The following is a 23,439-nucleotide window of genomic DNA, read 5'->3' on the forward strand; positions in this document are numbered from 1 at the left end:
TCATGAATATTAGGAATCTATTTAATTTATATTTCGCTATTATGGCTCTAGCACACTCGCTATTTTTAGCGGTGGCGATTCGCGTTTTGGCGATTGCTGCTTCACGTCTTCAAAAACGTGCATTTTAACGACATTATGTATACTATTTCTGCGACTAACCGCGTCCAATTGCTTATTGAGAAGGTATAGTCTATAGCCCGTAAGTAATATTCAAGCATAACCAATCTTCCTACTACAACTTCGATACCAATTTTTTTTCTAAAAGTTGTTACATAGAAAATATTTAGTTTTCGTACTTAGGAACATTGGTTGAGATTGGTTATATTACTAACGGGTGTCATATCACCGATCTCCACATGTAGCGTTTTATATTTGTAATGGTGAAATGTTTTATTGCTGCATATATATTGCGTTTTCAAAAAGCAGGTAAATTATCGATCACAGCTACAAAAGTAGCTAGTCTGTCGGAGCCCTTACGGCCTCACTCGCCTTACTGTTTCGATATGCTAAAAATGTACCTTGTTTGCGCGTTGTCAACTTTGTATTTTAATTTTAAAATTATATCCACTTATACGGCACATGATTGCAGCATTGAATTTTATTTTTACTTTATTGGTTAGCTTTTTTCTGCTTCTTATACCGTAGTAATTTGAATGTTAAATCGATACACCTTGTTGTTAGCGGTCTTGTAAATTTAGTTTTTGAATCGGTTTACCTAACTGTAGTATCTGCAATTCGTTAAGATTTTTTTTAATAAAGAAAAATATCTAAAATATTTACGATATTCACTAGTGATTTGCAAAATTACAAGCATAAGCCACTGATGAAATATAAATGCAGTATGTATAGCATGGCGGAGTGGTTATCATAATGTTCTAACAAGCAAAATGTTCCGGATTGGATCCATGGTCAGGAAAAAGTCTTCATGATGTTTTTTTTCTCAGGACATGATTCTTTGTGTTTTAACACATTTTAATGTTGAGCGTCTTATTGTCAAAAGCTTCCTTACATTTTTTTAGCATGTAGGAACATGAGCGATATTTGACGACCATCGCCGTCGCTTCGTCGATCGTCGGCAATGATTGTTGACATGAACAGTCGCTCATGTGCTGCCCTATAGAAAAAATCTTTTTTTTTTCTCTTAATCGTGCTAATTTTAGTTTGCTGATAGCATCCCTGTTAGATCTGTCAGATTCATTGTTAGTCCGATTTCCATCACGTACACGTCAGTACGGTCCATGGGAAGTAACTCTATAACTTGCATAATGACGAGACTGTGTGACAGTGTCGGACCACCGGAGGCGTACGGTTTTTTGAATTCACCTTCATTAGAGCGAAACTGAGTGACATGGCGGGTACGGGGATTTCACCGGGTAAAGTTTATGGCTATCAGAAAAACTTAATTAATTGTCTAAGGCATCTATGTGTTAAATGTTTGGGTTTAACAGAACTGTGTTGTTTTGTTTAAATTACAAAATTTATGCTCAATTTCAAACTGAAATTATTAAAATGATAGGTAAATTTTAGCAATGAGGTACCGTTACATTCGTTTAATTTGTAGTAGTGCTATAGGCTATATTTTGATGTGAAACATCTATAGCCGCACGTAAAACCGATTTCTGGCGTGGCGACGCATGCATCACTGATTAAACGAATTAAGTAGTCACGATTTGAAATAAATTCGTAAATTTTTGTATTTAATGAAAATAAATGTTTATTCAATAAATAGTCATCGTTATCTGGAAAAAAAATCGTAATATTTTATCATTATGACATATTTAGTTCCTATCACAATATGTTCTTTTCTGCATATTACTTTTACAAAATAATGTCGATGTTTCACATCTGCCAGGCGTCCCGTGACGGCTCACATTTTTTTTAATGCATACTTTAAACTCTTATTGATTTTCTGTTGATATATAGAGTAATACTATTTGAGAAGGATAATAAGTAATACAAAAATGAATTTAAAAATCTTATAAGGCGTATTTATTACTTTGAAGGCAAAGCTTAGAAAATTAAGCATTATTATGATATACTCGTATTATGGTAATATAATCATAGTTTATCACACATTATAACGTCTTCGTCAATCACTTCGACAGCTGTATTATCAAGCGTTTTGATAAAATTAAACTGATTGTAGCCGGACTGTTAATGTAATCTAAGGCGTATTATGTAAGGTCAGTATCGCTATCTCTGATAGAAATTTCTTCCGCTTATTGATAAGTAGAATCTGCTGTCACCACCTGGTCGGGTCGACGAACTTCATTGTTGAGATGTTCAACGCAAGTTTCCATTTTGGACATTACCGGCTTATCGGAATGTGTAATTCATTCACAAGTTGGGATACTGGGAGATGAACGAGTTATTCGATGTCGTTCAACATTGCAAGTGTTTTTTTTTTCATTTACTGAAAGATACTTCGCTTCGCTTTTGCTAGACTTAGTTAATCTTTGTTAGTTTTAAGGATCGTGCAAGATATCGTTTTTATTAAACTCTACCAAACTCAAGAATAATTTGTGCTCAAGTTTTCTATACTTAATATTATAAAAAGGAAAACTTTGTTTGTTTGTTTGATTGTAATGCTTAAAAACTACTGGCCCGTTTTTAAAATTCTTTCACCGTTCGAAAGCCACATTATCTACGAGTAACAGAGGCTATATTTTATATAAAATATATTTGATAAATAGATTTTGAGGCGGTACAAAGTTTTCCGGGTCAGCTAGTCGTTTATAATTTGGTACAATAAACAATTAAGTAGTACATTACATACCTAGGTGTATTATCTCGTAAAAATATCGTTTCATTTTAGGCTTTCTTCAAATAACATAAAATAAGAGACTAATGGTGATTTAATAAAAAAATTTGCTATTTTTAAACAAAGAATTATAGGAAACTTTAAATAACCCTTACTTAGCAATAATATACTTACCCTATTTGAAATTCGATAACATGAGAGACTTTATAAATAAACGTCAAAGGTAGGGTACATAAGAACTAACGAATATGAATTTAAAACATTTGTAACGTAATCAATTCAAGATTAGTTCTAGATATGAGAAAGTACATAAAACACAATGAAACTTTTAACACACGGTATATTTTTTGGAATATACGAACGATGTCAATACGCCAGCATCGAGAATTAGCAAGTATTCTCGAGCAAAAACTCACAGTATTGAAACTGTATAAAAATACGCGCATCATTTGCAGACAGTTGTATCAAGCGTCTTACTCGTTTTTGTAGCGGTCAGGCCATGGTTTTATGTGGTTTAATTCGATTGGCGCTGGACCCTAATTATTTGAATAGCACGACACAACGACGCTCCTTTGAGCAATGCCGATCACGTGATTACGGAGCGAGTTCCAATAATACGAACTGCCAGAAATTGTTCGAGTTGTTTCATGAGAAAGTGTGTGACAAAAGTATCTACGTTTTTTTTTTAAATTGAAGTGGGATAAAGCGCGTGCAGTCCACCTGATAGCAAGTGGTTAGTCACCCATGGATATCTGTGTATTCCATATAGAGAAAGGGTTCTACCTGAAACCGATCACGCACTGCCACTTCTGGGGACTAAGTCGACCCCTTATATGAGATTCGCCCGATTTTCACCCCCGTTCCATTTATAGGAATTGCTTAAAACGGTGTAAATAGGTTCAGCGGTGGTGTAACAATAGGTACCTAGGTAGGAACTGGTTCTATGAGTACTACCTTTCGAAAAATTGTCTCGAAATTATATAAAAAGCAACAAAAAATATACCAAGTATAACATGAAGTTGCGTAAATTTGAGACACAAAATATCGTACATTTTAGATTTGAGAAAAAGTTAAATTGATTATGAAAATACTCTGACAGTATTTTATGAACAGTGATAAAAATACGGGTGTGAAACCAAATCAATATTCATTATGAAGAATGATGAAAGAATTAGATTGCTTCAATTAAGATTAAAACAAGGTTTGTAAGCTTATGATAAATTTCATAACACAAATAATATTATAATTTATAATTAATCTTGTGGTAATGTGTGAGAGGGCCCAACGACTTAATATTTTTTCAAACTTGAGAATTTCTATAAATAGATTATTTAGATAATAACCTACTCATAGTCCGGTCAGTATCAATTCATAAAAAATCTTATGATTTGTTGGCTACGAATCAGAATTTCTAGGAAACAGAAATTACTCGTATTAAAGCTGAAAAATCTAGAAAGAACATATTTTAAGTAAACAAAATATGCACAAATTTCCACACCCCTATGAGGTATTTAAAAGCAGCAAAGAGTCTGGTGGTTTGAAATTCGACTATTCAATTTAAAGTTCCCTACCCAATGGGTAAAAAATGGGTAAAAAAAAAATCTTAAAGGTATGTGAAGTCTACCAATACGCACTTGGCCAGCGCGGTGGACTATGGCCTTATCCTTCTCATTCTGAGAGGAGACCCGTGCCCAGCAGTGGGACAGTAATGGGTTGATGATGATGACGATGATGACCCAATGGGTATAAATGGTACTCTATTACTAAACCTGATACTAAAATATCTGACACTGGCCAGATAGTCTAATGGAATAAAAAATATAAGATACCTGGAAAAAGCTAGATTTAAGGGTTTTAAGGCCACTCGTTCTAGCAATTAATATTTGAGGACAGTTAGATAGATGGACGGATAATAAGAATCTAAAGGAATTTGTTTTTTACCCGTCACCCTAAGGTACGAAAAAATGTAGATCTACATATTTGGGCATCGCAATTAAGAGAATATTTTAGAGGCTCCTGTCAAACTACCGCACTCTTGCGTCACACAACGGTATATGTTTTACCTGTTAAGGAATTTGGAAGTTATTTCAGATATTTAAAAAAGTAAAGTGCCATCAATATCCAATTCATTAAAGGCTATTAATGAGTTTTATTATACCTTTACGGCACCGCAACGCCGCCTGATTAGGGATGGCGATCTGAGATCGATTAATCGAAGAATCTTTCAACCTAGAAAATCGAAAGTCGATCTTTTCGAAGTTGATTGAATGTGTTATAGATATTTTTGCTGACGGATACGTATTTCAGTGCTTTTTTGATTTTTCGCTAACTTCACCTTTCAGTATCTGAAAAGATAAAAGATCTATTTTTGAGGAATCGATTCTCTGGGCCTCGATATTGTGAATCGATCTATTGCACTTCGATTCCAATCGATTCAAAAATCGGTCTTTTTCGGAAAGAATCGCCATCCATACGCCTGATTAATGAAACGGCCCCATAAATGAAACATTTGTACGTGAACATTATAGTATCTTTATTTGGCATTGCATAACTCACTGTTAACGGCCTATAGAATCTATTCAAAGCTTTTGCTTAAAAAATAAAGGACCCGTAACACAGACTACTGTTTTTTGTTCGCTTTCGACTCTTCGGTACTTGAACTTGTTCGATACTTAAAAATAACGACATGCATGCGCCTGCGTCGGATTTAGGTCACACGCTTATTGGCGGCAACTGTACACTGGCGGCCAAGGACACAGGCTCTTGGGTGCACTTGTATATACCCGAAGGACTTACTCATATTTCATGTGCGCGTAATATTTTCCGCTTTTTTGTTGCAGAGTTTGGACTGTAAAAGTCGCGTATTATTAAAATGTTTCAATTCTACGATAATATTAGTCTAAAATCATTTTAAACTTGATAACTACTAGAAGTTATTATCAATTGATAATTAGTACTACTAAAACAATTTATTCGGGCTGTATTTTTTCGGGATAGGTTACATAGGTACTACGATGTACTAATCAACCCAAAATTTTAAAAAAAGTTTACAGACTTCCCGAAAAGTGTAGATCTTGATTACTAATAGTTACTATAGAATACAAATAACTATGAAATAATATTTTATTGTTTAAAACTTACAAACCATGAAACGAAAACGTTACGGAATTGTAACATTTGATTAGCCAAGAGGAAAAATCTTCCTAAACGTAATTATGCATTGAATTTTTTATAGCAGCAATCCGTTCTGCAATGGTCAGGTGGAAAGCAGCTGCGGCGCGCGGCCGTCGCGTGCCGACGCACGAGCGGCCCCGATGGTGACCGAACCTGCCCTAGTATGACCACCACGCGATGGTTGGGTTTGGGACATGTTTTAGATAGAAAAATATTCATTCATATAGACATTCCATAAACTATTGGTGTCAACCGATTACCCGTACGATGGTTGGGTTTCAGGACATATTTTGGATGGGAAAATATTCATTGGTTTTCATAAAATATTGTTGTCAATCGATTACTGGCCCAGGTGATAAGGTCTTAGAGTGATAGGGGTTTGGGCCACACTTCACCACGTTGGCTAGTTCTCAAAGATCTCTAGAGTGTGTGAAATTGTTATTTTTTTTGAACTTTCAGGTTTTCAAATGACTGTAGATTAATCGATAAATTACATGGGTCCTTTCAATAATAATAATTTTTATTATAATAATCAAGTACCTAGGTAACCGAAATATTCATAACCTACTTTTTATTTAGGTACACTTGTTTATCATCTAATTTTATGTGAATTTATAATTTTTTTATTAAACATTTGGCACGCTAATATTTATAATTATAATGTTTACTGGTGTAGCTCTATGATATCAGACTTTTCCCTGCATTTACGCAGGCCAGTTGCCTGTCTTATCATCCGAGTGTTATTATGACGACCAAATTACGTGTATTGTTAAAATGAAACAATAATGTTATTTGTACCATAAAATTGATGAACAACAAAATGTGTTGATAAAATTTTAAAATAATAACCCAAGTTGCAACCGGCAAAAATAAAGAGCCACGCGACTGTCGCGTGCCTTGTCGCCCGAATAATCTCGATGATGGCCGAATAACCAAACATACATAGCAGAGAAATACTTGTGAAGAAATAATTATAAGACGATTCGACGACAAGAATGATATTCTTATAGATACTTGTGTAGAAAGAAAAACATCAAAATGACGCGCGACTGTCGCGTGTCTAGACACACGTTTGTCTCCGATGGCAACCGAACTTTAAGAGCCGGTTGGCTTACATGTAAGTCGTTCGTCTTAAACCGCTGAGATTTTTTTTATAATATGGGAGTAGCAGAGGAGCATGCAGTCCACCTGATGGTAAGTGGCTACTACCGCTCATGGACATCTGTAATCAACCATAGATAGGATCAGATATTCCTACCTGAGGTCGGCCACAGATGCGCCGCTGCCCCTGAGGACTAAGCTGGAACGCCTCGAAAGAGTATGTCTCCCTTACCACACCCTGCAAACCAGAACACAGCAGCGCTTAACGTTGTTATTATAAGGCCGAAATATGTGTGGCGGTGGTGCCCCCGGAGTCGAACCACAAAGGGTTCTACCACCTTCAGATTTGGCTGTAGTCTTGGATCCGTTTCTGGTTCAACTCTTGTTCTGTATGGAGCTAGTTACAGATGTCCATTGCCAGCATAACCACATACTACCATATAGCATGCTCGTTTGCTTCTTCAATAAGATAAAAGTATTATTTTATTCATTATAGTATGATGTGTTATTGTTATGATGTTTTTTTATAATAATAAGTACCCATTTATATAGTCACTGGCCGATACAATCGTAGAAGTTAAGATAAAAAAGAACGCTCTTGATGTTTGAGTTGTATTTTGCGCGGGATTAATAAAATGTTGTAAATTGGTTCGAGAATAGTTTTATTCTATTAACATATATCATAAAATATAGGGTTACCCTACAAAAGCGTCATCGCCGAATCACAAAGCTGTTTTCCGACAAGCTTTCCATTAGTTATCTAGTTCGATAATTAACAAACTTGTCAAGCATGTTGATTATACACTCTGTAGTAAATGTGCCTTTATTGGGTTTTAATTATAAATTTATTTCGGCCCTACAGTTACATTAATACTTTCCACTAATCGTATGCAACGATTAGTAAAAGTGGCAATGTATACGTAGTAGCAATCGCTTATTATAAGCCGTTCATACTCGTAATTTTTTGTATCTAAGCTTTAAGGCATCTTGAATAAGATGTTTTATGATCTACGTTTAACATATCGGTAATTATATCATAATCTATGATTAACCTGTCATTTACTTTAAAATCAATAGTCGCAGCATCCGATCTCGCATCAAACGATCACCTTAAGCTGATTGTTAGCTACTGCATAATCAACTCATTATCTCCAATAACTAAAAAAGTTGTTGTAACAAACGGATGCAGCGTCGCATACTAACCGACAATTAATATAAAGGGAATTAATGAGTATTCGTAGCCTTGACAAAATGCGCGAATATCCACAGGTGTGCCTTACATCCGTCGCATCTAGTTCGTCCCGTTCCGAACAACTTCAAACAATTAATAACACCGACGGAAACATCCACCCATAATGGCCCAAGCTTCCCTTCCATTATCAAAAATTACTATTGCAACTTGATTTCGGTGGGCGCGGCCTAAGACGTGATTTTGCAATACGGATTGTCTTTTTCAAATTAAATGCACCAAGATCTTTAGGACCCCTATTTTGGGCCGCTTGTTATTATTTTCATTTTGCAATGCAATCCGAGCTGAAGCACGTGTAGAGAACCTTTGTTATTTTAATTTAGCAGCTCAGAAATCCAGGTTCCGGCCACCCTACCTTTTGGAATAATCATAAAATACTTCGACGTGATCTCGATTTGTAAGCTTATGAAACCAATGTTCATAATTATTGTTGTTATTTGGGTGTATGGTCTTTGTTCATGTCTTGTTTATAATCAATTGTAATTACTGATTATATAACAAAGTTAATTATGCTTTTTTGGATGTTAATTCGAATATACCAGTATAATTTAGAAATACACAGACGAACATTTTTTAAAATAGTTATTGATTGTTTTTTTTTTTTAATTTTTCTCTGCGTAGTAGTAGTAATGATAAATTTGGGTTTATTCTTGAATATAAAGTCAAGTTTGCACGATTGGTATAAAAGTTAATGAAATAGACTGTGTAGGAATTATTTATAAGTGTCATTAACTTGAATTATGCTACCGCTGATTATTTTTAAACTTGTCAATTATATTATTTGTAATGTATCTTCACAATATTAGCATATTTGAGGTATAAAATATGTATATTATATTTTATAATATTACTTCTTTAATTTATAATAATATTCGTTTTTCTGAATGTGAGATTAACGTAAGCAATTTATGCATCATAATTATGCATGAATTATTTTAAAAATGCAATTAATTTATTATTAGTTAATCCATTATCATTAATCTCTTTTTTAAATTCATAATCTTAGAGTTTTAGGGCGAAATTTATAGGGTTGTAAAATAAACACAGGTTTTCTTTGTAGTATTTTTATATTATACTTACATAAACAACCTCACTGGTTGATTATTATTGGTGGTATTGTCGTGATAGTTAACGATAACGTCTATAAAATCTTAAATTATTAGGAATCTTTCTTAGGGTACTAACACTATCTATATACATTAAGTCTTTGTCTCAAAAATATTTTACATTAACATTAATTAACCGCTTACAGTTTCTAACGAAACTCGATTAATTTTTACTTCGACAATTCATATGCCCTTACTTAATAAAAGTCTGTACAAAATATAACTATACTTAAATCGAATGACTAGATAACAATATTAAAATTTAAATCTTTAACTAAGTCTTATTGGAAGTTACTGTTAAGTAAGGCTACACTAAGGCACAGCGATGTTTTGAGTCTTACGATATTACTAAATGCTTATGTATGGAACAATAAATGATCGTTTCAGTCTTGGTAATGCTATTCCATCGATTTACGAAATGCAAACTGAGTATTCGGTCGTTGTTCGGTCGCTCGGCGGAATGCATCGATGGGGTCGTTATAGTCCACCATTATCCCCTCTCATTAGGAATATACTGATTGCGCTTAATTAGAGGTTCCCTTCGAGTCCCTCGCGCTCCAACAGCGTTCGGGTCCTTCTTGAGGCGAATACTCGTTTTTTCACAATCAACAAGCCGCTTATGGCCGCACTTTGATCTCCGTAAAGCACGGTACCTGTAAAAGAAAAAAAACGTTAATCAAGTTACTCAGGATTAACTCATGTTTCGCGGTAAAGGCGCAGAACCAGATTCTTAAGTTCACAGTCGTAGCAAGTGTAGGTAGGTATATAGTATGTGTGCCGAAGTGTAGATAGATATCACCAGATGTTTGTTCAGGGCTTGGCAAATATTGTAACACGTGTGCTTCGCTCACCGCCCTTCTATTTCCTCTCGAGATTTCGTCTTCCGGTACGATAAATTAATGGGCGTAAGCGCAAGTGTTTTTTTGCGAGATTTAATTTCGGACTCTTGGGTAGGCGCTACCGGATCAAATTTATCTATTGACGGGGAACATATGGCGAATTTGCGTGTCGACAGCTCAAACTGACCGGATACATCATGCTTGTTTATAATATATCAAAGTGCGAAACCTGTTTCCACTTGCAGAGAATCAGAGTAATCTTATGACCACTTGTTATTAGAATACAGCACTTTTTACGTGCAATCTTCCCACTACATGCGGGGCGAACCGCAAGATTGTTAGAAGTAATTGCCGATCGGCTATTGAAATAAGAGAGAATGCGGGTGCCATCAAAGTTATTAAATATGTTTTTTGCTAGAAATTCTAAATTTATACCCGCGATCAGGAAGAATTCTACCTAGTTTTTTTGACGCAACGTATTTTACGTTTCCCTATTGTCGGAGACACTATTGTGTTATTGTGAATCAACAATAAAAGATAATGTGTACGCGTTGACGGTTGCCTGGGCGACCATAATAGTGCACGAGATGTTTACCTTTTGCCTCGCATCAAAGACGATCCTAAATCTTTGAAAATGTGCAATATAAAAGCGCAGACCTGACCCGGCAGGCAACCGTAACTGACAGGCTTTACGAATACCTTTTTAGTAATCTACCTGTGATTTACACATGACATAAAATATATTTTAAAATTAGGCTTATTGATTCACAATTCAATTTATCAACATCGTCTCGACGGAAAAGTAAACTTGTGATAAGAGTTTAGATTTATCAAACCCAAAGCACACTTAACACATCAAGGACTCATTCAGAAAATGTAATACTATCTTATCTACTTTTTAGCTTCACCTTATCTATTTATAATCTTATTATTAAGTTTTAAACTCTAAGAATTATGTGACATTAATATTTTTATGAATATTTTCTGTCTTTAATAAGTACACTTTAAAATAACTTCAAATGTTTACTTTAAATAAATTATGACAAAAGCTCGGACTATAAAAAATCAAAGGAAAAGTAATAATAAAAATCAACTTACCAGAAATCATTGTTGCTGCCACCACGATATAACATCGAGCAGTTCTTCATCTTCTGGGCTCATTGGTTCGTAGGAGTCGTAGGCATCGTGACAGTTAGGTCCCGCAGAACTTTCGGAGATAAGGGATGGCGCAGGTGAATGAGATTCTTCTGACGATGGAGGTGTTTGAGGGCCAGATGAATTCAGGCTCAAACCAATTTGTGTTTCAGAACATCCTTCTTCACTTTCTTCCAAGAGACGCTTTAAACTTTTAATATATTCCACAGCAAGTCGCAAAGTGTCCACCTTGCTCAATTTACGCGAAGATCCTCGGCCGCCCGCCAGGGCCGCCGTCACAGCCGAAGGGATGTGCTGCCGAAGAGCCGCGAATCCATTATTAACTTGCTTCACTCTGTTACGTTCGCGAGCATTTCTTCGGGCCACGGAAGCCGGCTGAGTCGGATAGGGCTGATGGAGATAGGATCTCTTCTTGCATCGCGCCGGATCGACGGGCGCAGGTGCGAGCCTTCTCGGCGCAGGTGACTGAAGCTGCACGAGCTTCTGATTGACGCCGAGATTTTGGTAAGTTTGAATCGCCGCCATCGGCATCGCGAGAGAAAATATCGAGAGTAGGTCAAGTGGAGCGCACGAGTGCGTGCCGCGGAGGTCGCCGGTGGATTGGCGGAGGTGGCGCGCACCCCCGTCACTAAGTAGCGCGCGCGGCGTGCGACGGCGAGCGGCGGCGGTGGGGCGCGTGCCGGGCGCGCGCGCACTCGCACGGGCCGCTCCTCCCCGCCGCCCGCTCTGCTACTTGTTGCGCTGATCAAAATACGCCGGCACTTATTATGCCATAGAGCCAGCGAAGCTCGCGCCGCTATTGTTGCACGTTGTTGCGCATAATTATCCTGTCCATTACCTTGTTCGGAAGACGAGATCTGCTCGTATCGTCTATTTAGAAGTCGTTAGGCAGAATAGACGCTGTAAACGGGTCGACGATGGTATTGTATTATTAATGGCCTTGTTTTACTTTTTATATAATTATGGACGGTGTTCCCAGAAAACATAGCTATCGCGTTTTGTCCGCGACAAGTGTTCGAGTCATGATGCCGGCGCAATATAACGATATAAATATATGGCACATATTCCCTGGCTCTTGGCTTCATTAGATGTATTTACATATACGGCCAGTAATAGCAAGCGGTCGTGCTTATCAGCTTTATCATAATCAAAAGATTCCTAGCTAGAGTAGTCCTCAAGACATCAGGGTGGTTAATGGGAGCGTTGCGCCTGCGCGCCTCGGGGCAGGTGCGTGTGGCAGCATCAATGCCTAGGCTAGGCTAAGATCCCTTCAAGTGCCAGCTTCTTTTTATTCCGAGTCTAATTAAAGTGTTGGATTATCAAGTTAAGTAGATAGGAGATACGTTTCGCAATAATGATAAGGGCGTACTTATGCGTTTTTCATTTAGATACGCAAACATGGAAAGCGTCGGTGGACGTCGCTTGCGATTTAATGGTAGTAATTTTATGTAAAACGCGTGCGTTTATTTGCGTTTATATACACACGTCTGGGCTAAATATAAGTGTAGCCCTCAGTGGGTTGTTTAAGCGGTGGCGTCAAGTTATGAGCAGGTGCGCCATCGGCGTGTGCGACACCATTCCTTCCGAACACATCAAACGCCATCGTTTCAATGACGTAAACTGAACGAAAATTTCCATCTGTCTAATAGATTGATAAATATTTATAACACGTAGTTATGTAGGTATCTCTAGTAATATCGATATTTCGTAAGGCATTTTAATTTTACGTTTTTGCACATATCATGCAATAATTTGTAAAATGTGACTTTACTTAAACATAGGGTAAGAATAGTATCTACACCGAAACTTGCATAAGTTGAAATTGATACCTTTATATACTTAAAGCTGAAATAAATACTAGAATATTTATATTGAAAACGAATAAAACATATTTTTCTTCAAAACGTACCTAAGTAATTAAAAAATATTAATTTAGAACTTAGGCACAAATAATTAGTAGAGTTTTAAGTTTAAAGTTTTTACATAATAACAAGCAATCCGCTACATTCAACCCTTATGAGCTCACTAACGACATCTGCACGCAACCCTTAGGAAAGTGGAACTAAAATCGACACAATGTTTTACCACCTCATTAAGGTTCTTCTCTATTCCTGTAGAGGGCGACACATATACGGAAAGTTATGAAGAATGCTTATTTACTATTCTTTTGAATTAAGTTTGTTGCACTTATGTTACGACTGAAAGTAATCTTTTAGAAATATAAATTAGATTTAGATTAGTCATAAAAATATCAAACGACGATGTTATAAAAGCTTATTTTTTATAAGATAGAAGTAGCAGACGAGCTTGCAGTCCACCTGATGATGAGAGGTTTCTGCCACTCATACGTAAATCAGCCGAAATTTACATCTTTTACCTTATATTATCATTTATTTATTACGTGAACGTTAATACGCGAATTAATTACGTATTAAACTATGTATTTACAATATTATAACAACTTGAACTGATTAAAAAAAACACAAATAAAAATATTAACAGCAATCGAAAAATAACTAAAATTATAAATTATAATTATTATAACTGTTCCATGCTAGAAAAAGGTATGGAGGTTATACCTTTTCCGGCAAACCATACTGGCTCTACTATTTTCGGTTGATTAATGCTGTACCATTTCGCAATTTTATGTTAAATCCTAGAAAATAATATCAATCAGTGTAAAATTATAATTATGTCGCCATATGTCGGTAAATTGATTTTTAGATATTTAAACAATTCTTAAATATAGGCGTGTTAAAATGAACTCTTATAACTTGTACAACAATGTTGGAAAATTATTTTTGATGTGAAACATCTATAGCCGCACGTAAAACCGGTTTCTGGCGTGGCGACGCATGCCGTGACGCTATACGATGGTATATATATACAGTCTATATGCAGTAGTGTGTACGGTGTGGCGACGCGTCGCCATGCGGATCGTAATATTTTATTTTATCATTATGACATATTTAGTTCCTATCACAATATGTTCTTTTCTGCATATTACTTTAACAAAATAATGTCGATGTTTCACATCTGCCAGGCGTCCCGTGACGGCTCACATTATTTTTTAAATATTTTAACACTTCTTAAATACAGCGTAAAATTATACTCATATCATCTTAAACATATGAGATGTAACTGTACATAATTTATGGGCTGTGATAATCATCTTAATCATGAAGTATATTTAAGTTTATTATAGTATTTAATTATGAACCAGCAACAATTACACATGATGAGATATCATATTAAAAAGACATGTATTTTTTCATATGTGCTAGTTATTTCTTTTTAAATATTATATAAATATTTAATAACTACATAATGAAAGACTGCAAGTATATTTCATTGTACAATGTAAATTGCTCTGTTATATATGATATTTTATAACGTTAGCTAAATGTAGAGTCAAATTTCATTTGACTTTTTCAAAATATAGAACTGTAAGTTGCGAAAGCTGAAAGGCTTCTTTTTTGGAGACTTCAGAATAGGGTGTACAATAAATAAGTAATTTAGTAAGTCATACTATTCGTGAACTATGTTTTATTCAAAGTTCAACGATTTTTGCGTTATTCAAAACAAACTTTTAGACCAACAATATATTAAGTATGCATACTCATACTTAAGTTAGAATGTAAATATAGATACTGTTTTTTTTTCTTTTAAATGAAAACAATTAAAATTAAATCTCTCTATGTATACTCTACCTAATATTAACGGTAATTCCATAAAACGTGTGCTAAGTAATATAGAAAACGAAATGATCTTTTTACGTGACAGTTTTGATGGAATATGTAATATAATTTTAAATGTACAATTTAATTGGATTACGCAGCTTTACACTTAATGGAAGAACCTCCAACGTTATCGGTCTCTTTGATTATGCAGACGTTTTAGTAGGCCTTCATTATAATTATGTTGTCATCCACTGAATTTATCGATTCTTTAATAACCGTATCGGTCCTGTATGATTCGCAACATGTTAAGAGAATCATCTTCTACAATTCTCATCTGCATTAACGTTAAAATAAATAGCTATTTATGGTGTTAATAAATTTGGTTTAAGTTGTAATATTAACAAAAATTATATCAAGGATGGTTACAAAGTAATACGACTTAAGTACTAAATGAGAGCATCGTGGTTTCGTATGTAGCGCAATATGTCTGCAAATTCTGCAATGTAACAGCAGTCCCTTTTTCATTTTAGTTATTCTTAAAAGTGTGGTAAGACACATAATTATATTTATTACTTACCCACATCTTTATTATGTATTGTCTGTTTCTATATTATAGGGCTTAACGTAGGCTACTTTTTAAAATTAGGCTTCCGCACAAGAAAAAATTAAAACCCATGGATCGTCCAAGTATTTACAATTTTAAGCGCGAGTGAAATCACGCGGCAAAACTCGTTTTAGATAAGCTTCCTATATTTGAATTTGGCGACTTTTTTCCATTACTCGTAAATAATATTTAGCAATTTAATATCTAGAGGATTGTTTTTGCTCTCGCTTATACTTTCATCATAAAAAACTTCAGATAGAGATTCTGATTGCTATCGACAAATACCAAACGCGTTCCCTTCTAAATAACGCTTAGACGCGCAATAACTTCTACGATCTAGCAGGCTATCATTTACCAAATAACAATCACAAATAAAAGGCGAGGCATCATGTATACGGGCATTAGTAATGTTGAGCGCAAACATAGCGGCTGGGTGTATAATTTTGCGTTTGCTGACACCGCGGCGGTTGCCATTCCACAATATATCACATGCTCGCGTCCACCGCCACAGCGTATAATTCGTGTAATTTATAGGATACCTACTAGCACTAGTAGCAAGGCTGGACATAGTTAATAGCGGGTAACCACGCGACAGAACCATTCGGGTACAGTCGCGCTCGCAACGCTTCGGGCGCGCCCCGAGCACTGCTACTAACTTACAACGTTCAATTTCTTTTTATCTAATTACGTACACGCTAATTACACGCGTACAAACAATTTAGCGGGTTAAATTTGTAACTCTGTGTGTTTTTAAAATATTTTAAATTCTTGGCGCAATATAATAACTCAATTTTTCAACTTAATATTTTACTTCTGTATACAATAAGTAACACTACTAATATTTTTACACAGTAACGGAGGATTGGTGGGTATAGAGAGTGGGTTCCAGGCTCTTCCAGCAAAACGCCTCTTTGTTTCTTTATCTGTACTTTAAATACAATACGATAATCCTAAAAAAGAGCCACAACAATGTCATTAGCAGTTATAAACGCGATTTACCTCCATTACTTTGTGGTAATTGATGTGTTTGACCACCTCGAGCGATTGCGAAATAAAACAAAACGGAATAATGTTAATTCCATCGTAGAATTCTCCCGGGAAAAGTTATGACCTCCGCTCCGGCTAAGGTTGTAAAAGGTTGGTACAAAGTTTAGGGTGGGTTGTATCGAAAGCCCGGTTAAAGTTTTCGTTAAAGTTATATGACAATCACTTTGACGGTAACAATGGAATTTAACCATTATGGGTGGGTTGCATCGAAAACCCGGTTAAAGTTTCCGTTACAGTTAAGTAACTTTGACGGTAGCGATGGAATGTAAGAATTCTGTGTTGCACCAAATGATTTGTCATTAACGTCATTTCTGTCGCTGTCACCGCAATTATTATTCGAAATTGACAGATAGGGAAGTTGACAAATACTGTAACTTTAACCGATCGAACTTGACCGGTTAAATTTAAGTATTAGTTATAACGTAATTTCAACCTCAACTAAAATGGTGCAACTAATTATTTTCTTAACAATGGATTTGACGGTTGGTTATGCTTCTGTAATTGTTAGAGTTACATGATGCAACCCACCCTATGTGTTACAACAATTTATTTGTCATTAATGTCATTAGTGCCGCTGTTACCACAATTTTTACTCGACGTTGACAGAGACGTTGACAAATATATAGCTTTATATATAGCTTTATTTCAGTTTATTTAGTACTTTACCAAAAAACACATTGTTCGATAATATGAGTTGCAGCATTGCAGTGGCACATAGACGTTAGAAATAGGAGTGACTCTCCTGCATTATTATAATAAAATATAATAACTTTGATCGAAATTAAGCGGTTAATGTTAAATTTTATGACGTAATTTTAACCTCAGCTAAAATGGTGCAACTAATTATTTTAATCATGGATTTGACGACTGATTAGGTTTTTGTAAATGTTAAAATTACAAGATGCAACCCATCCTTATACGTGAAAAAATTTTTAACAAAAAAATAAAACCGACTTCTATGTCACTACAAAGTAAAAAATAATTGAAATAAGTGTTGGTTTAATACATATTTCTGAAGTTGGCGCTCAATATATTTCGTTTGATAATGGCGTAAACAGCGTGTCTAATATGAGCGCCGACTTCAGAAATATGTATTAAACCAACACTTATTTCAATTATTTTTTACTTTGTAGTGACATAGAAGTCGGTTTTATTTTTTTGTTAAAAATTTTTTTTTCACCCTTTTTAGTGATGATATGTTAATGTTTTTATTAATATTATGTAAAATTGTATAAAGGTGATCATGAATAAAGGTAAGGTCTGAATTCAAAGGAATTAGACCCACCCGCTCGCAGGGCGCTTCCGCGCTCTGCTCGCTTAGTTTTATCTTGCCTTATATGTTTCAACCTAACCTAACCAATTCAATACGAAACACTATAGGCGAGGCTACATGCAATTCTATATTGTTTGCTAGGTTAGGTTGGAACAGAAAAGTAAATAAATCAAACTAGGTGGTAAAACTCTGCGAGTGAGTCGGTCCAATTTACCTTAATTCAATAATTAAGGAAAACTACAGCGTATTCATTAATCATATTTTTATTTGTAAGAAGTGATTGTCAAGTTACTGTTGTTTAGGCCCGCAGTGTCCCTGCGTCACTAGGATTGAAGACTTTACGGTCAAAGTTATCAGGGTTAAGACCTTGAATTTTCATCATATGTGTCTGCTTAGTGACGTTAATACATATATGAAAGCACAAAATGACTAACTCCTGTGGTTTAACTTGGAAGCACACCAGCATTATCAGAGTGAAAGAGTTGAAGGTCATTTTTTTCATTACATGTACCTGCTTAGGACCTGTAAAATATGTGTGAAAGCACTAAATGGCTTATTCATGTGGTTTAGGCTGGAGGTACCTCTGCATCATCAGATCTAAGGAGTTGAAGGTCAAATTTTTCATCATATATCTCTGTCTACCAACTTCATTACAACAAATGTCTAATCTATATACTTTACATTGGAGGCACCTCTGCATCATAAGGATTGAAGAATTGAAGTTCATATCTTCCATCATATGTCTCTACTCAAAGACCTTATCATATATTCGTAAGCTCCAAATGCCTAACTTGTATGGTTGAGGCAGGAGGCACTTCTGCATTACCAGGGTTGAAGAGTTGAAGGTCGAATTTTCCATGATATCATGTTAATCTAGATACTCAATGTTCATTTAAAGTTTCATGAGAATTGAGTGGTCAGAAGGAAAGTTGTCATAAAATATGTAAAAAGCAGGGGTAGTGATAATGAGTTCCACCCCATTACTTAAGTTCTAATCATCTGAGCATACTAATGTTATAGTAGGAAAGTACCGCAACAAAACACCCTTTCATATGAAAAAAAGAAAATTGAAATTGGTTAAGAAATACTCGAGTTATTGAAGTTTATATCGGGAAAGAAAAGAAAGAAATCGGGTTTTTCCAATTTCCCAGGAAAACTGGCGAAAATTTTCAAATTTCCTCGAAATGGGACCCCCTGTGAAACTAGCCGCATACAATGGTGTATGAATCATGTCGATCGGTCGCGGCATCGTGAAAAAATCGCCGAACAAACATAAAAAAAAAAATATATATACGGTCGAATTGAGTAACCTCCTCCTTTTTGGAAGTCGGTTAAAAAAGGTCAAATGATTTACGTTAATGCTATCGATAAATATCTCCGTAACTGTACTTGTTGTACTCAGTGCGGCTACACAGCGTTTTATTTATTTCTATTGTACAAAGTTCAGTGTAGTGTTGCCAGTTTATTTTTTATTTCGCCCATCTCTGTCGATTATTCATTGATCAAACAAATAGCGTGGCTTCATCAAAAGAATATTCCTGATCCCACGGCTGGATTGCATTTAATTATTAAATTTATGCCGGGGTGTCGACAGAAACGAGTTTGATATTTATGTGCAACAGAAATACCTAATGCTCGCATGTCATGGGTGAAGCTTTTTCATTAGTTTTTCTCAGCAATGTTTGTAGTTTATTTCTGAGTCGAAAGAAACTTTAAGATACCATTATTTAGATACTATTCAGTTTAAAATGCACGCATATATTTAAATATTACTAAGTAGTACACAGTTTTGTTAGAAGCGTTGCAACTTAGTATTCAGAGGAGAGCGGTAGAGGGATAGAGCTTACATATGTACGATTTTCAGTAGAATACCAATCTTATTTTGAGTTGATTAAAGTTATTCATTGGTGGTAGTAGCCACTTATTAGGTCATCCAAGGGTTCTTTAAAAAAAAAACATTTCTTTTCTCGATCAGTATGTTAATTACCAATAGATCAGTAGTATATTCAAAAAATTAGACACGTATGTTTAACTAGACGGAACATGACATGTGCATACCTTGCCAGTGTTAGCTCGTAAAGCATCAAGTACCTTTAGTACCGCCACTTGTAATTAACAGCGTATAAAGTACTGATTATCTCTTTACGGAACGGGCATAAGTACTTATTCATTAACGACTGATACGCATCCAGTATTAATCTGCCTTGTCAGATTTGATCCGAAAGGACTTAATACCACACGATACGATGTCGTGTCGTTTCGATGTCGTGGGTAAATCTACGCTCATCGTTAATTGTAAAAAAAATAAAAAGTGTAAAAAAAAATAAGTAAATTCCATCTTCTAAATCTGCAGTTCTGTTTCATTTTGGGAAAATGTAGCGTTAGATTAAATTACCAATATTCAAGACACTACGTCATGTCGCAATTTTAAATAAATAACGATGACGTAAATACGTCGTACACTTCCACGACACGACTTTTTTTCACGACATGACGTCGCAACGTGTAATGCGTCGTCGTATCGTATGTATGTTTTAGCCGAATGTCAATCCAATTGATGCGAGGCATGTCGATCCAACTTTACGCATCCAATGAATTTGTGCTCGGGATTAAATCAACCTGACATTACAATTAACCCTTCCTTGTACACGTGAAATCTGTAGGCGCTTTTTGTCATCTTGTCATATTAATGACACGACACTTTCTACAATTATTATAAGATGGATGTCATGGGTGAACTTAACACGAGAACTCAAACACACAGACCCTGTATAGAAACTTAATTATTCGTCAGGAATCGAATCCAAAACGTTAATGTAATCTCCGTCAATTCGTGTTGGAATCCTACGTGAATTAAATCTCAGATACACAGGCATAGTATTGATTTTGCTAAAGTGCTCAAAAGTGATTAGAAATAATTTTGATCATTTTTTGACAAGAAAAAAATAACAATTTCAGATTTAAAAAATTATATAATATTTTGAAAGATCAAATGCGCACTTACCAACGCGCACTTTATGAATTATGGACTTTGTAAAAAAGAACCGTTTATACTTAGCTACTACTTAACACAATAACGGATCGATAATGATAATAAAATTTACGAAAATAGAACGTATATGTACCTATATGGCATAATATCGGATTCTAATATTTGCAGTTCAATGTCGGATTATCACGACGTCCGCAAGCTAAGGGTTAAACACTAATTAATTTAAGTCGTCATTACTGTGGGCCAAATTGATTTCTTTTTCGTGACTTTGTGGCTGATTTATGCTTGAGATGGTCAAATTAGAGGGTACAAAACAATTATCCATATTTAAGGTGTAACTCTAATTGAGACTAAATGACTTGCCGCAGGCTTATAATAAGTCAGCCAGTATTTAGATGCTCACGTGCGCATAACAATTAATAATGGGACGATTTTAAATACTCTTTGTAAGGTATTAATTATAAGATATTTATATTGATAAACCTTATTGAAACAACCTCATACCAAAATTAGTAGTATATAAACTTGTCGCATAACTATGGTACACACTCGCCCGCCACAATTCGCATGTCATTTATTCGCATGAAATCTTGATTTTATTTATTCTACTTATAAGATCGTAGTGTATTAGTAAACTTCGTTATGCTCTATAATCAATCGGAATAGGAAACACCAAAATGATTTGTTTCAAATTGTTTTTTCTTACTAGAATATTACAAACTGAGGTAATGACAGACATTTTCTTGACTTGAATAAGACCACTTTTCTTATTTTCCAATAAGCGTGAGAACACGCGTATTCTAATTTAAACTTGACATAACACCGTACTACAGTACCCTTAGTATGAGTTTTTACGTTTTTACAAAAATGACTGTTTTTGTATTTATTTACGTATTTGCCCATAGATTTCGAATCAGCGCCCCAAGCGGAAACTGATTAGAAATGTCCATACATGACTGACTGTTTAGTATTTCATGGGAAATAGGTAACCAAATACAAAATCAGTCATTTTTGTAAACACGTAAAATCTCATACTAAGGGTACAGTTTAAATAGGAAACGTCGTAAATGAATTCTAATAGTCTACGACGAACATTTAGCCTCTACGCTAAGTCTAATCTAAGGCCGCTACAGGCGTAGCATAGTCGCGAAGCCTATTGTTACGTCACCGCCTGCTATTGGCGGCCGCTCTACCTTCCGTACCCACGCGCTCCAATCACAGTCAGCTAACTAGTCACGCATAGATATTCGCAACCATTTATATACTGTTACTTCGTGTAATGTTGTTTAGTTAGATGGCAGTGTAGATTGTTTTGTTTTAAAGCGATGCGGATTAGATATGAATTATGACGTTTTAAATTTTATTTCCGTATTCTAACTAGTTTATAAGTAATTTAAAGTAACGAGGATTGATGTATGACGTTTAGATGGTAATATTTTAGTAGAATTGTGTTTAGATTCTAATAAGACGAAATACAAATTGATGTCTCAGGGAAAGTCGATTAAACCGTTAGGATTATGTCAAGAAATTCTGTTAAATTTAACATAAGTAATGTAGATTGGTATTTGTAATTATGTTAGTTGACGCGTATCGTGGTGAAGTGTCTATAGCTTCAACCGATTGACAAAGTTAAGCGATTGCGGGTGCGGTCAAGCGCATGATGGGTGATCGCGACAAGCTAAACATGCGTGTAATAGGCTTCTGTAATTTGGAAAGCACGTTGAAAGAAGACATAGCTATGGGTCATGGGGGCTTGCAGTCTTGTTTGTCACATACTTATAGGAAAGAAGGCAATTAACTTCGGTACAGTAGTTTTGGAGTCTTTGTCTTTTCATTCTAATAAGAACTAACAAGAATTGAATTATATGAATAACAAAATTTATCGCCTGTTGAAATTCAATATCCTTCATATAGGGATGGCAATCTGAGATCCATTAATCGAAGAATCGGTTTTGGACCAAAAAAAGATTATTTAAATAGATCTCCAATAATGGATCGAATCAGTGAATCGATATTTCCTCCTGGAAAATCGAAATTCGATTTTGTCTGAGTTGATTGAATAATAACAAATGTGTTATAGGGGGCATTTCACGCCAAGCGGACAGGAAAAAGAAAGTGAGGTTCTGAATGTTGTTCACATTGGGGTCAATTATACTCTTAGTGGGAAGGAATAGCAGTGTTAACTGCTGCTGTGTTCCGTTTTGAAGGGTGTGGTAAGGGAGACACTTTTCCGAGGCGTTCCAACTTAGTCCTCAGGGATAGCGGCGCATCTGTGGCTGACCTCAGGTAGGAATATCTAATCCTACCTAGGGTTGATTACAGATGTCCATGGGCGGCAGTAGCCACTTACCATCAGGTGGACTGCATGCTCGTCTGCTACTCCTATATTATAAAAAAAAATGGCATCCCTACCTTCCTATATAAATCAGGTAAATATATTTATAAACTTGGTACTTCT

At 35.4% G+C, this 23,439-nt stretch overlaps 1 protein-coding gene across 1 annotated transcript; it reads right to left on the reverse strand.

Moving 5' to 3' along the window:
* Positions 1–9,333: 9,333 nt before the first annotated feature.
* On the reverse strand, positions 9,334–11,939 carry l(1)sc (lethal of scute). Its single transcript, XM_073085600.1, has 2 exons — positions 11,329–11,939; positions 9,334–10,044 (listed from the first exon to the last, which is right to left on the reverse strand). The coding sequence occupies exon 1, from the start codon at positions 11,914–11,916 to the stop codon at positions 11,335–11,337; it is 582 nt and encodes a 193-aa protein (XP_072941701.1). The 5' UTR covers positions 11,917–11,939; the 3' UTR covers positions 9,334–10,044; positions 11,329–11,334.
* Positions 11,940–23,439: the final 11,500 nt, after the last annotated feature.

Source organism: Epargyreus clarus, unplaced genomic scaffold (genome assembly GCF_041222505.1).
Source record: "Epargyreus clarus isolate Ecla_fem2 unplaced genomic scaffold, WU_Ecla_fem_2.2 ptg000023l, whole genome shotgun sequence".
Taxonomy (NCBI): Eukaryota; Metazoa; Arthropoda; class Insecta; order Lepidoptera; family Hesperiidae; genus Epargyreus; species Epargyreus clarus.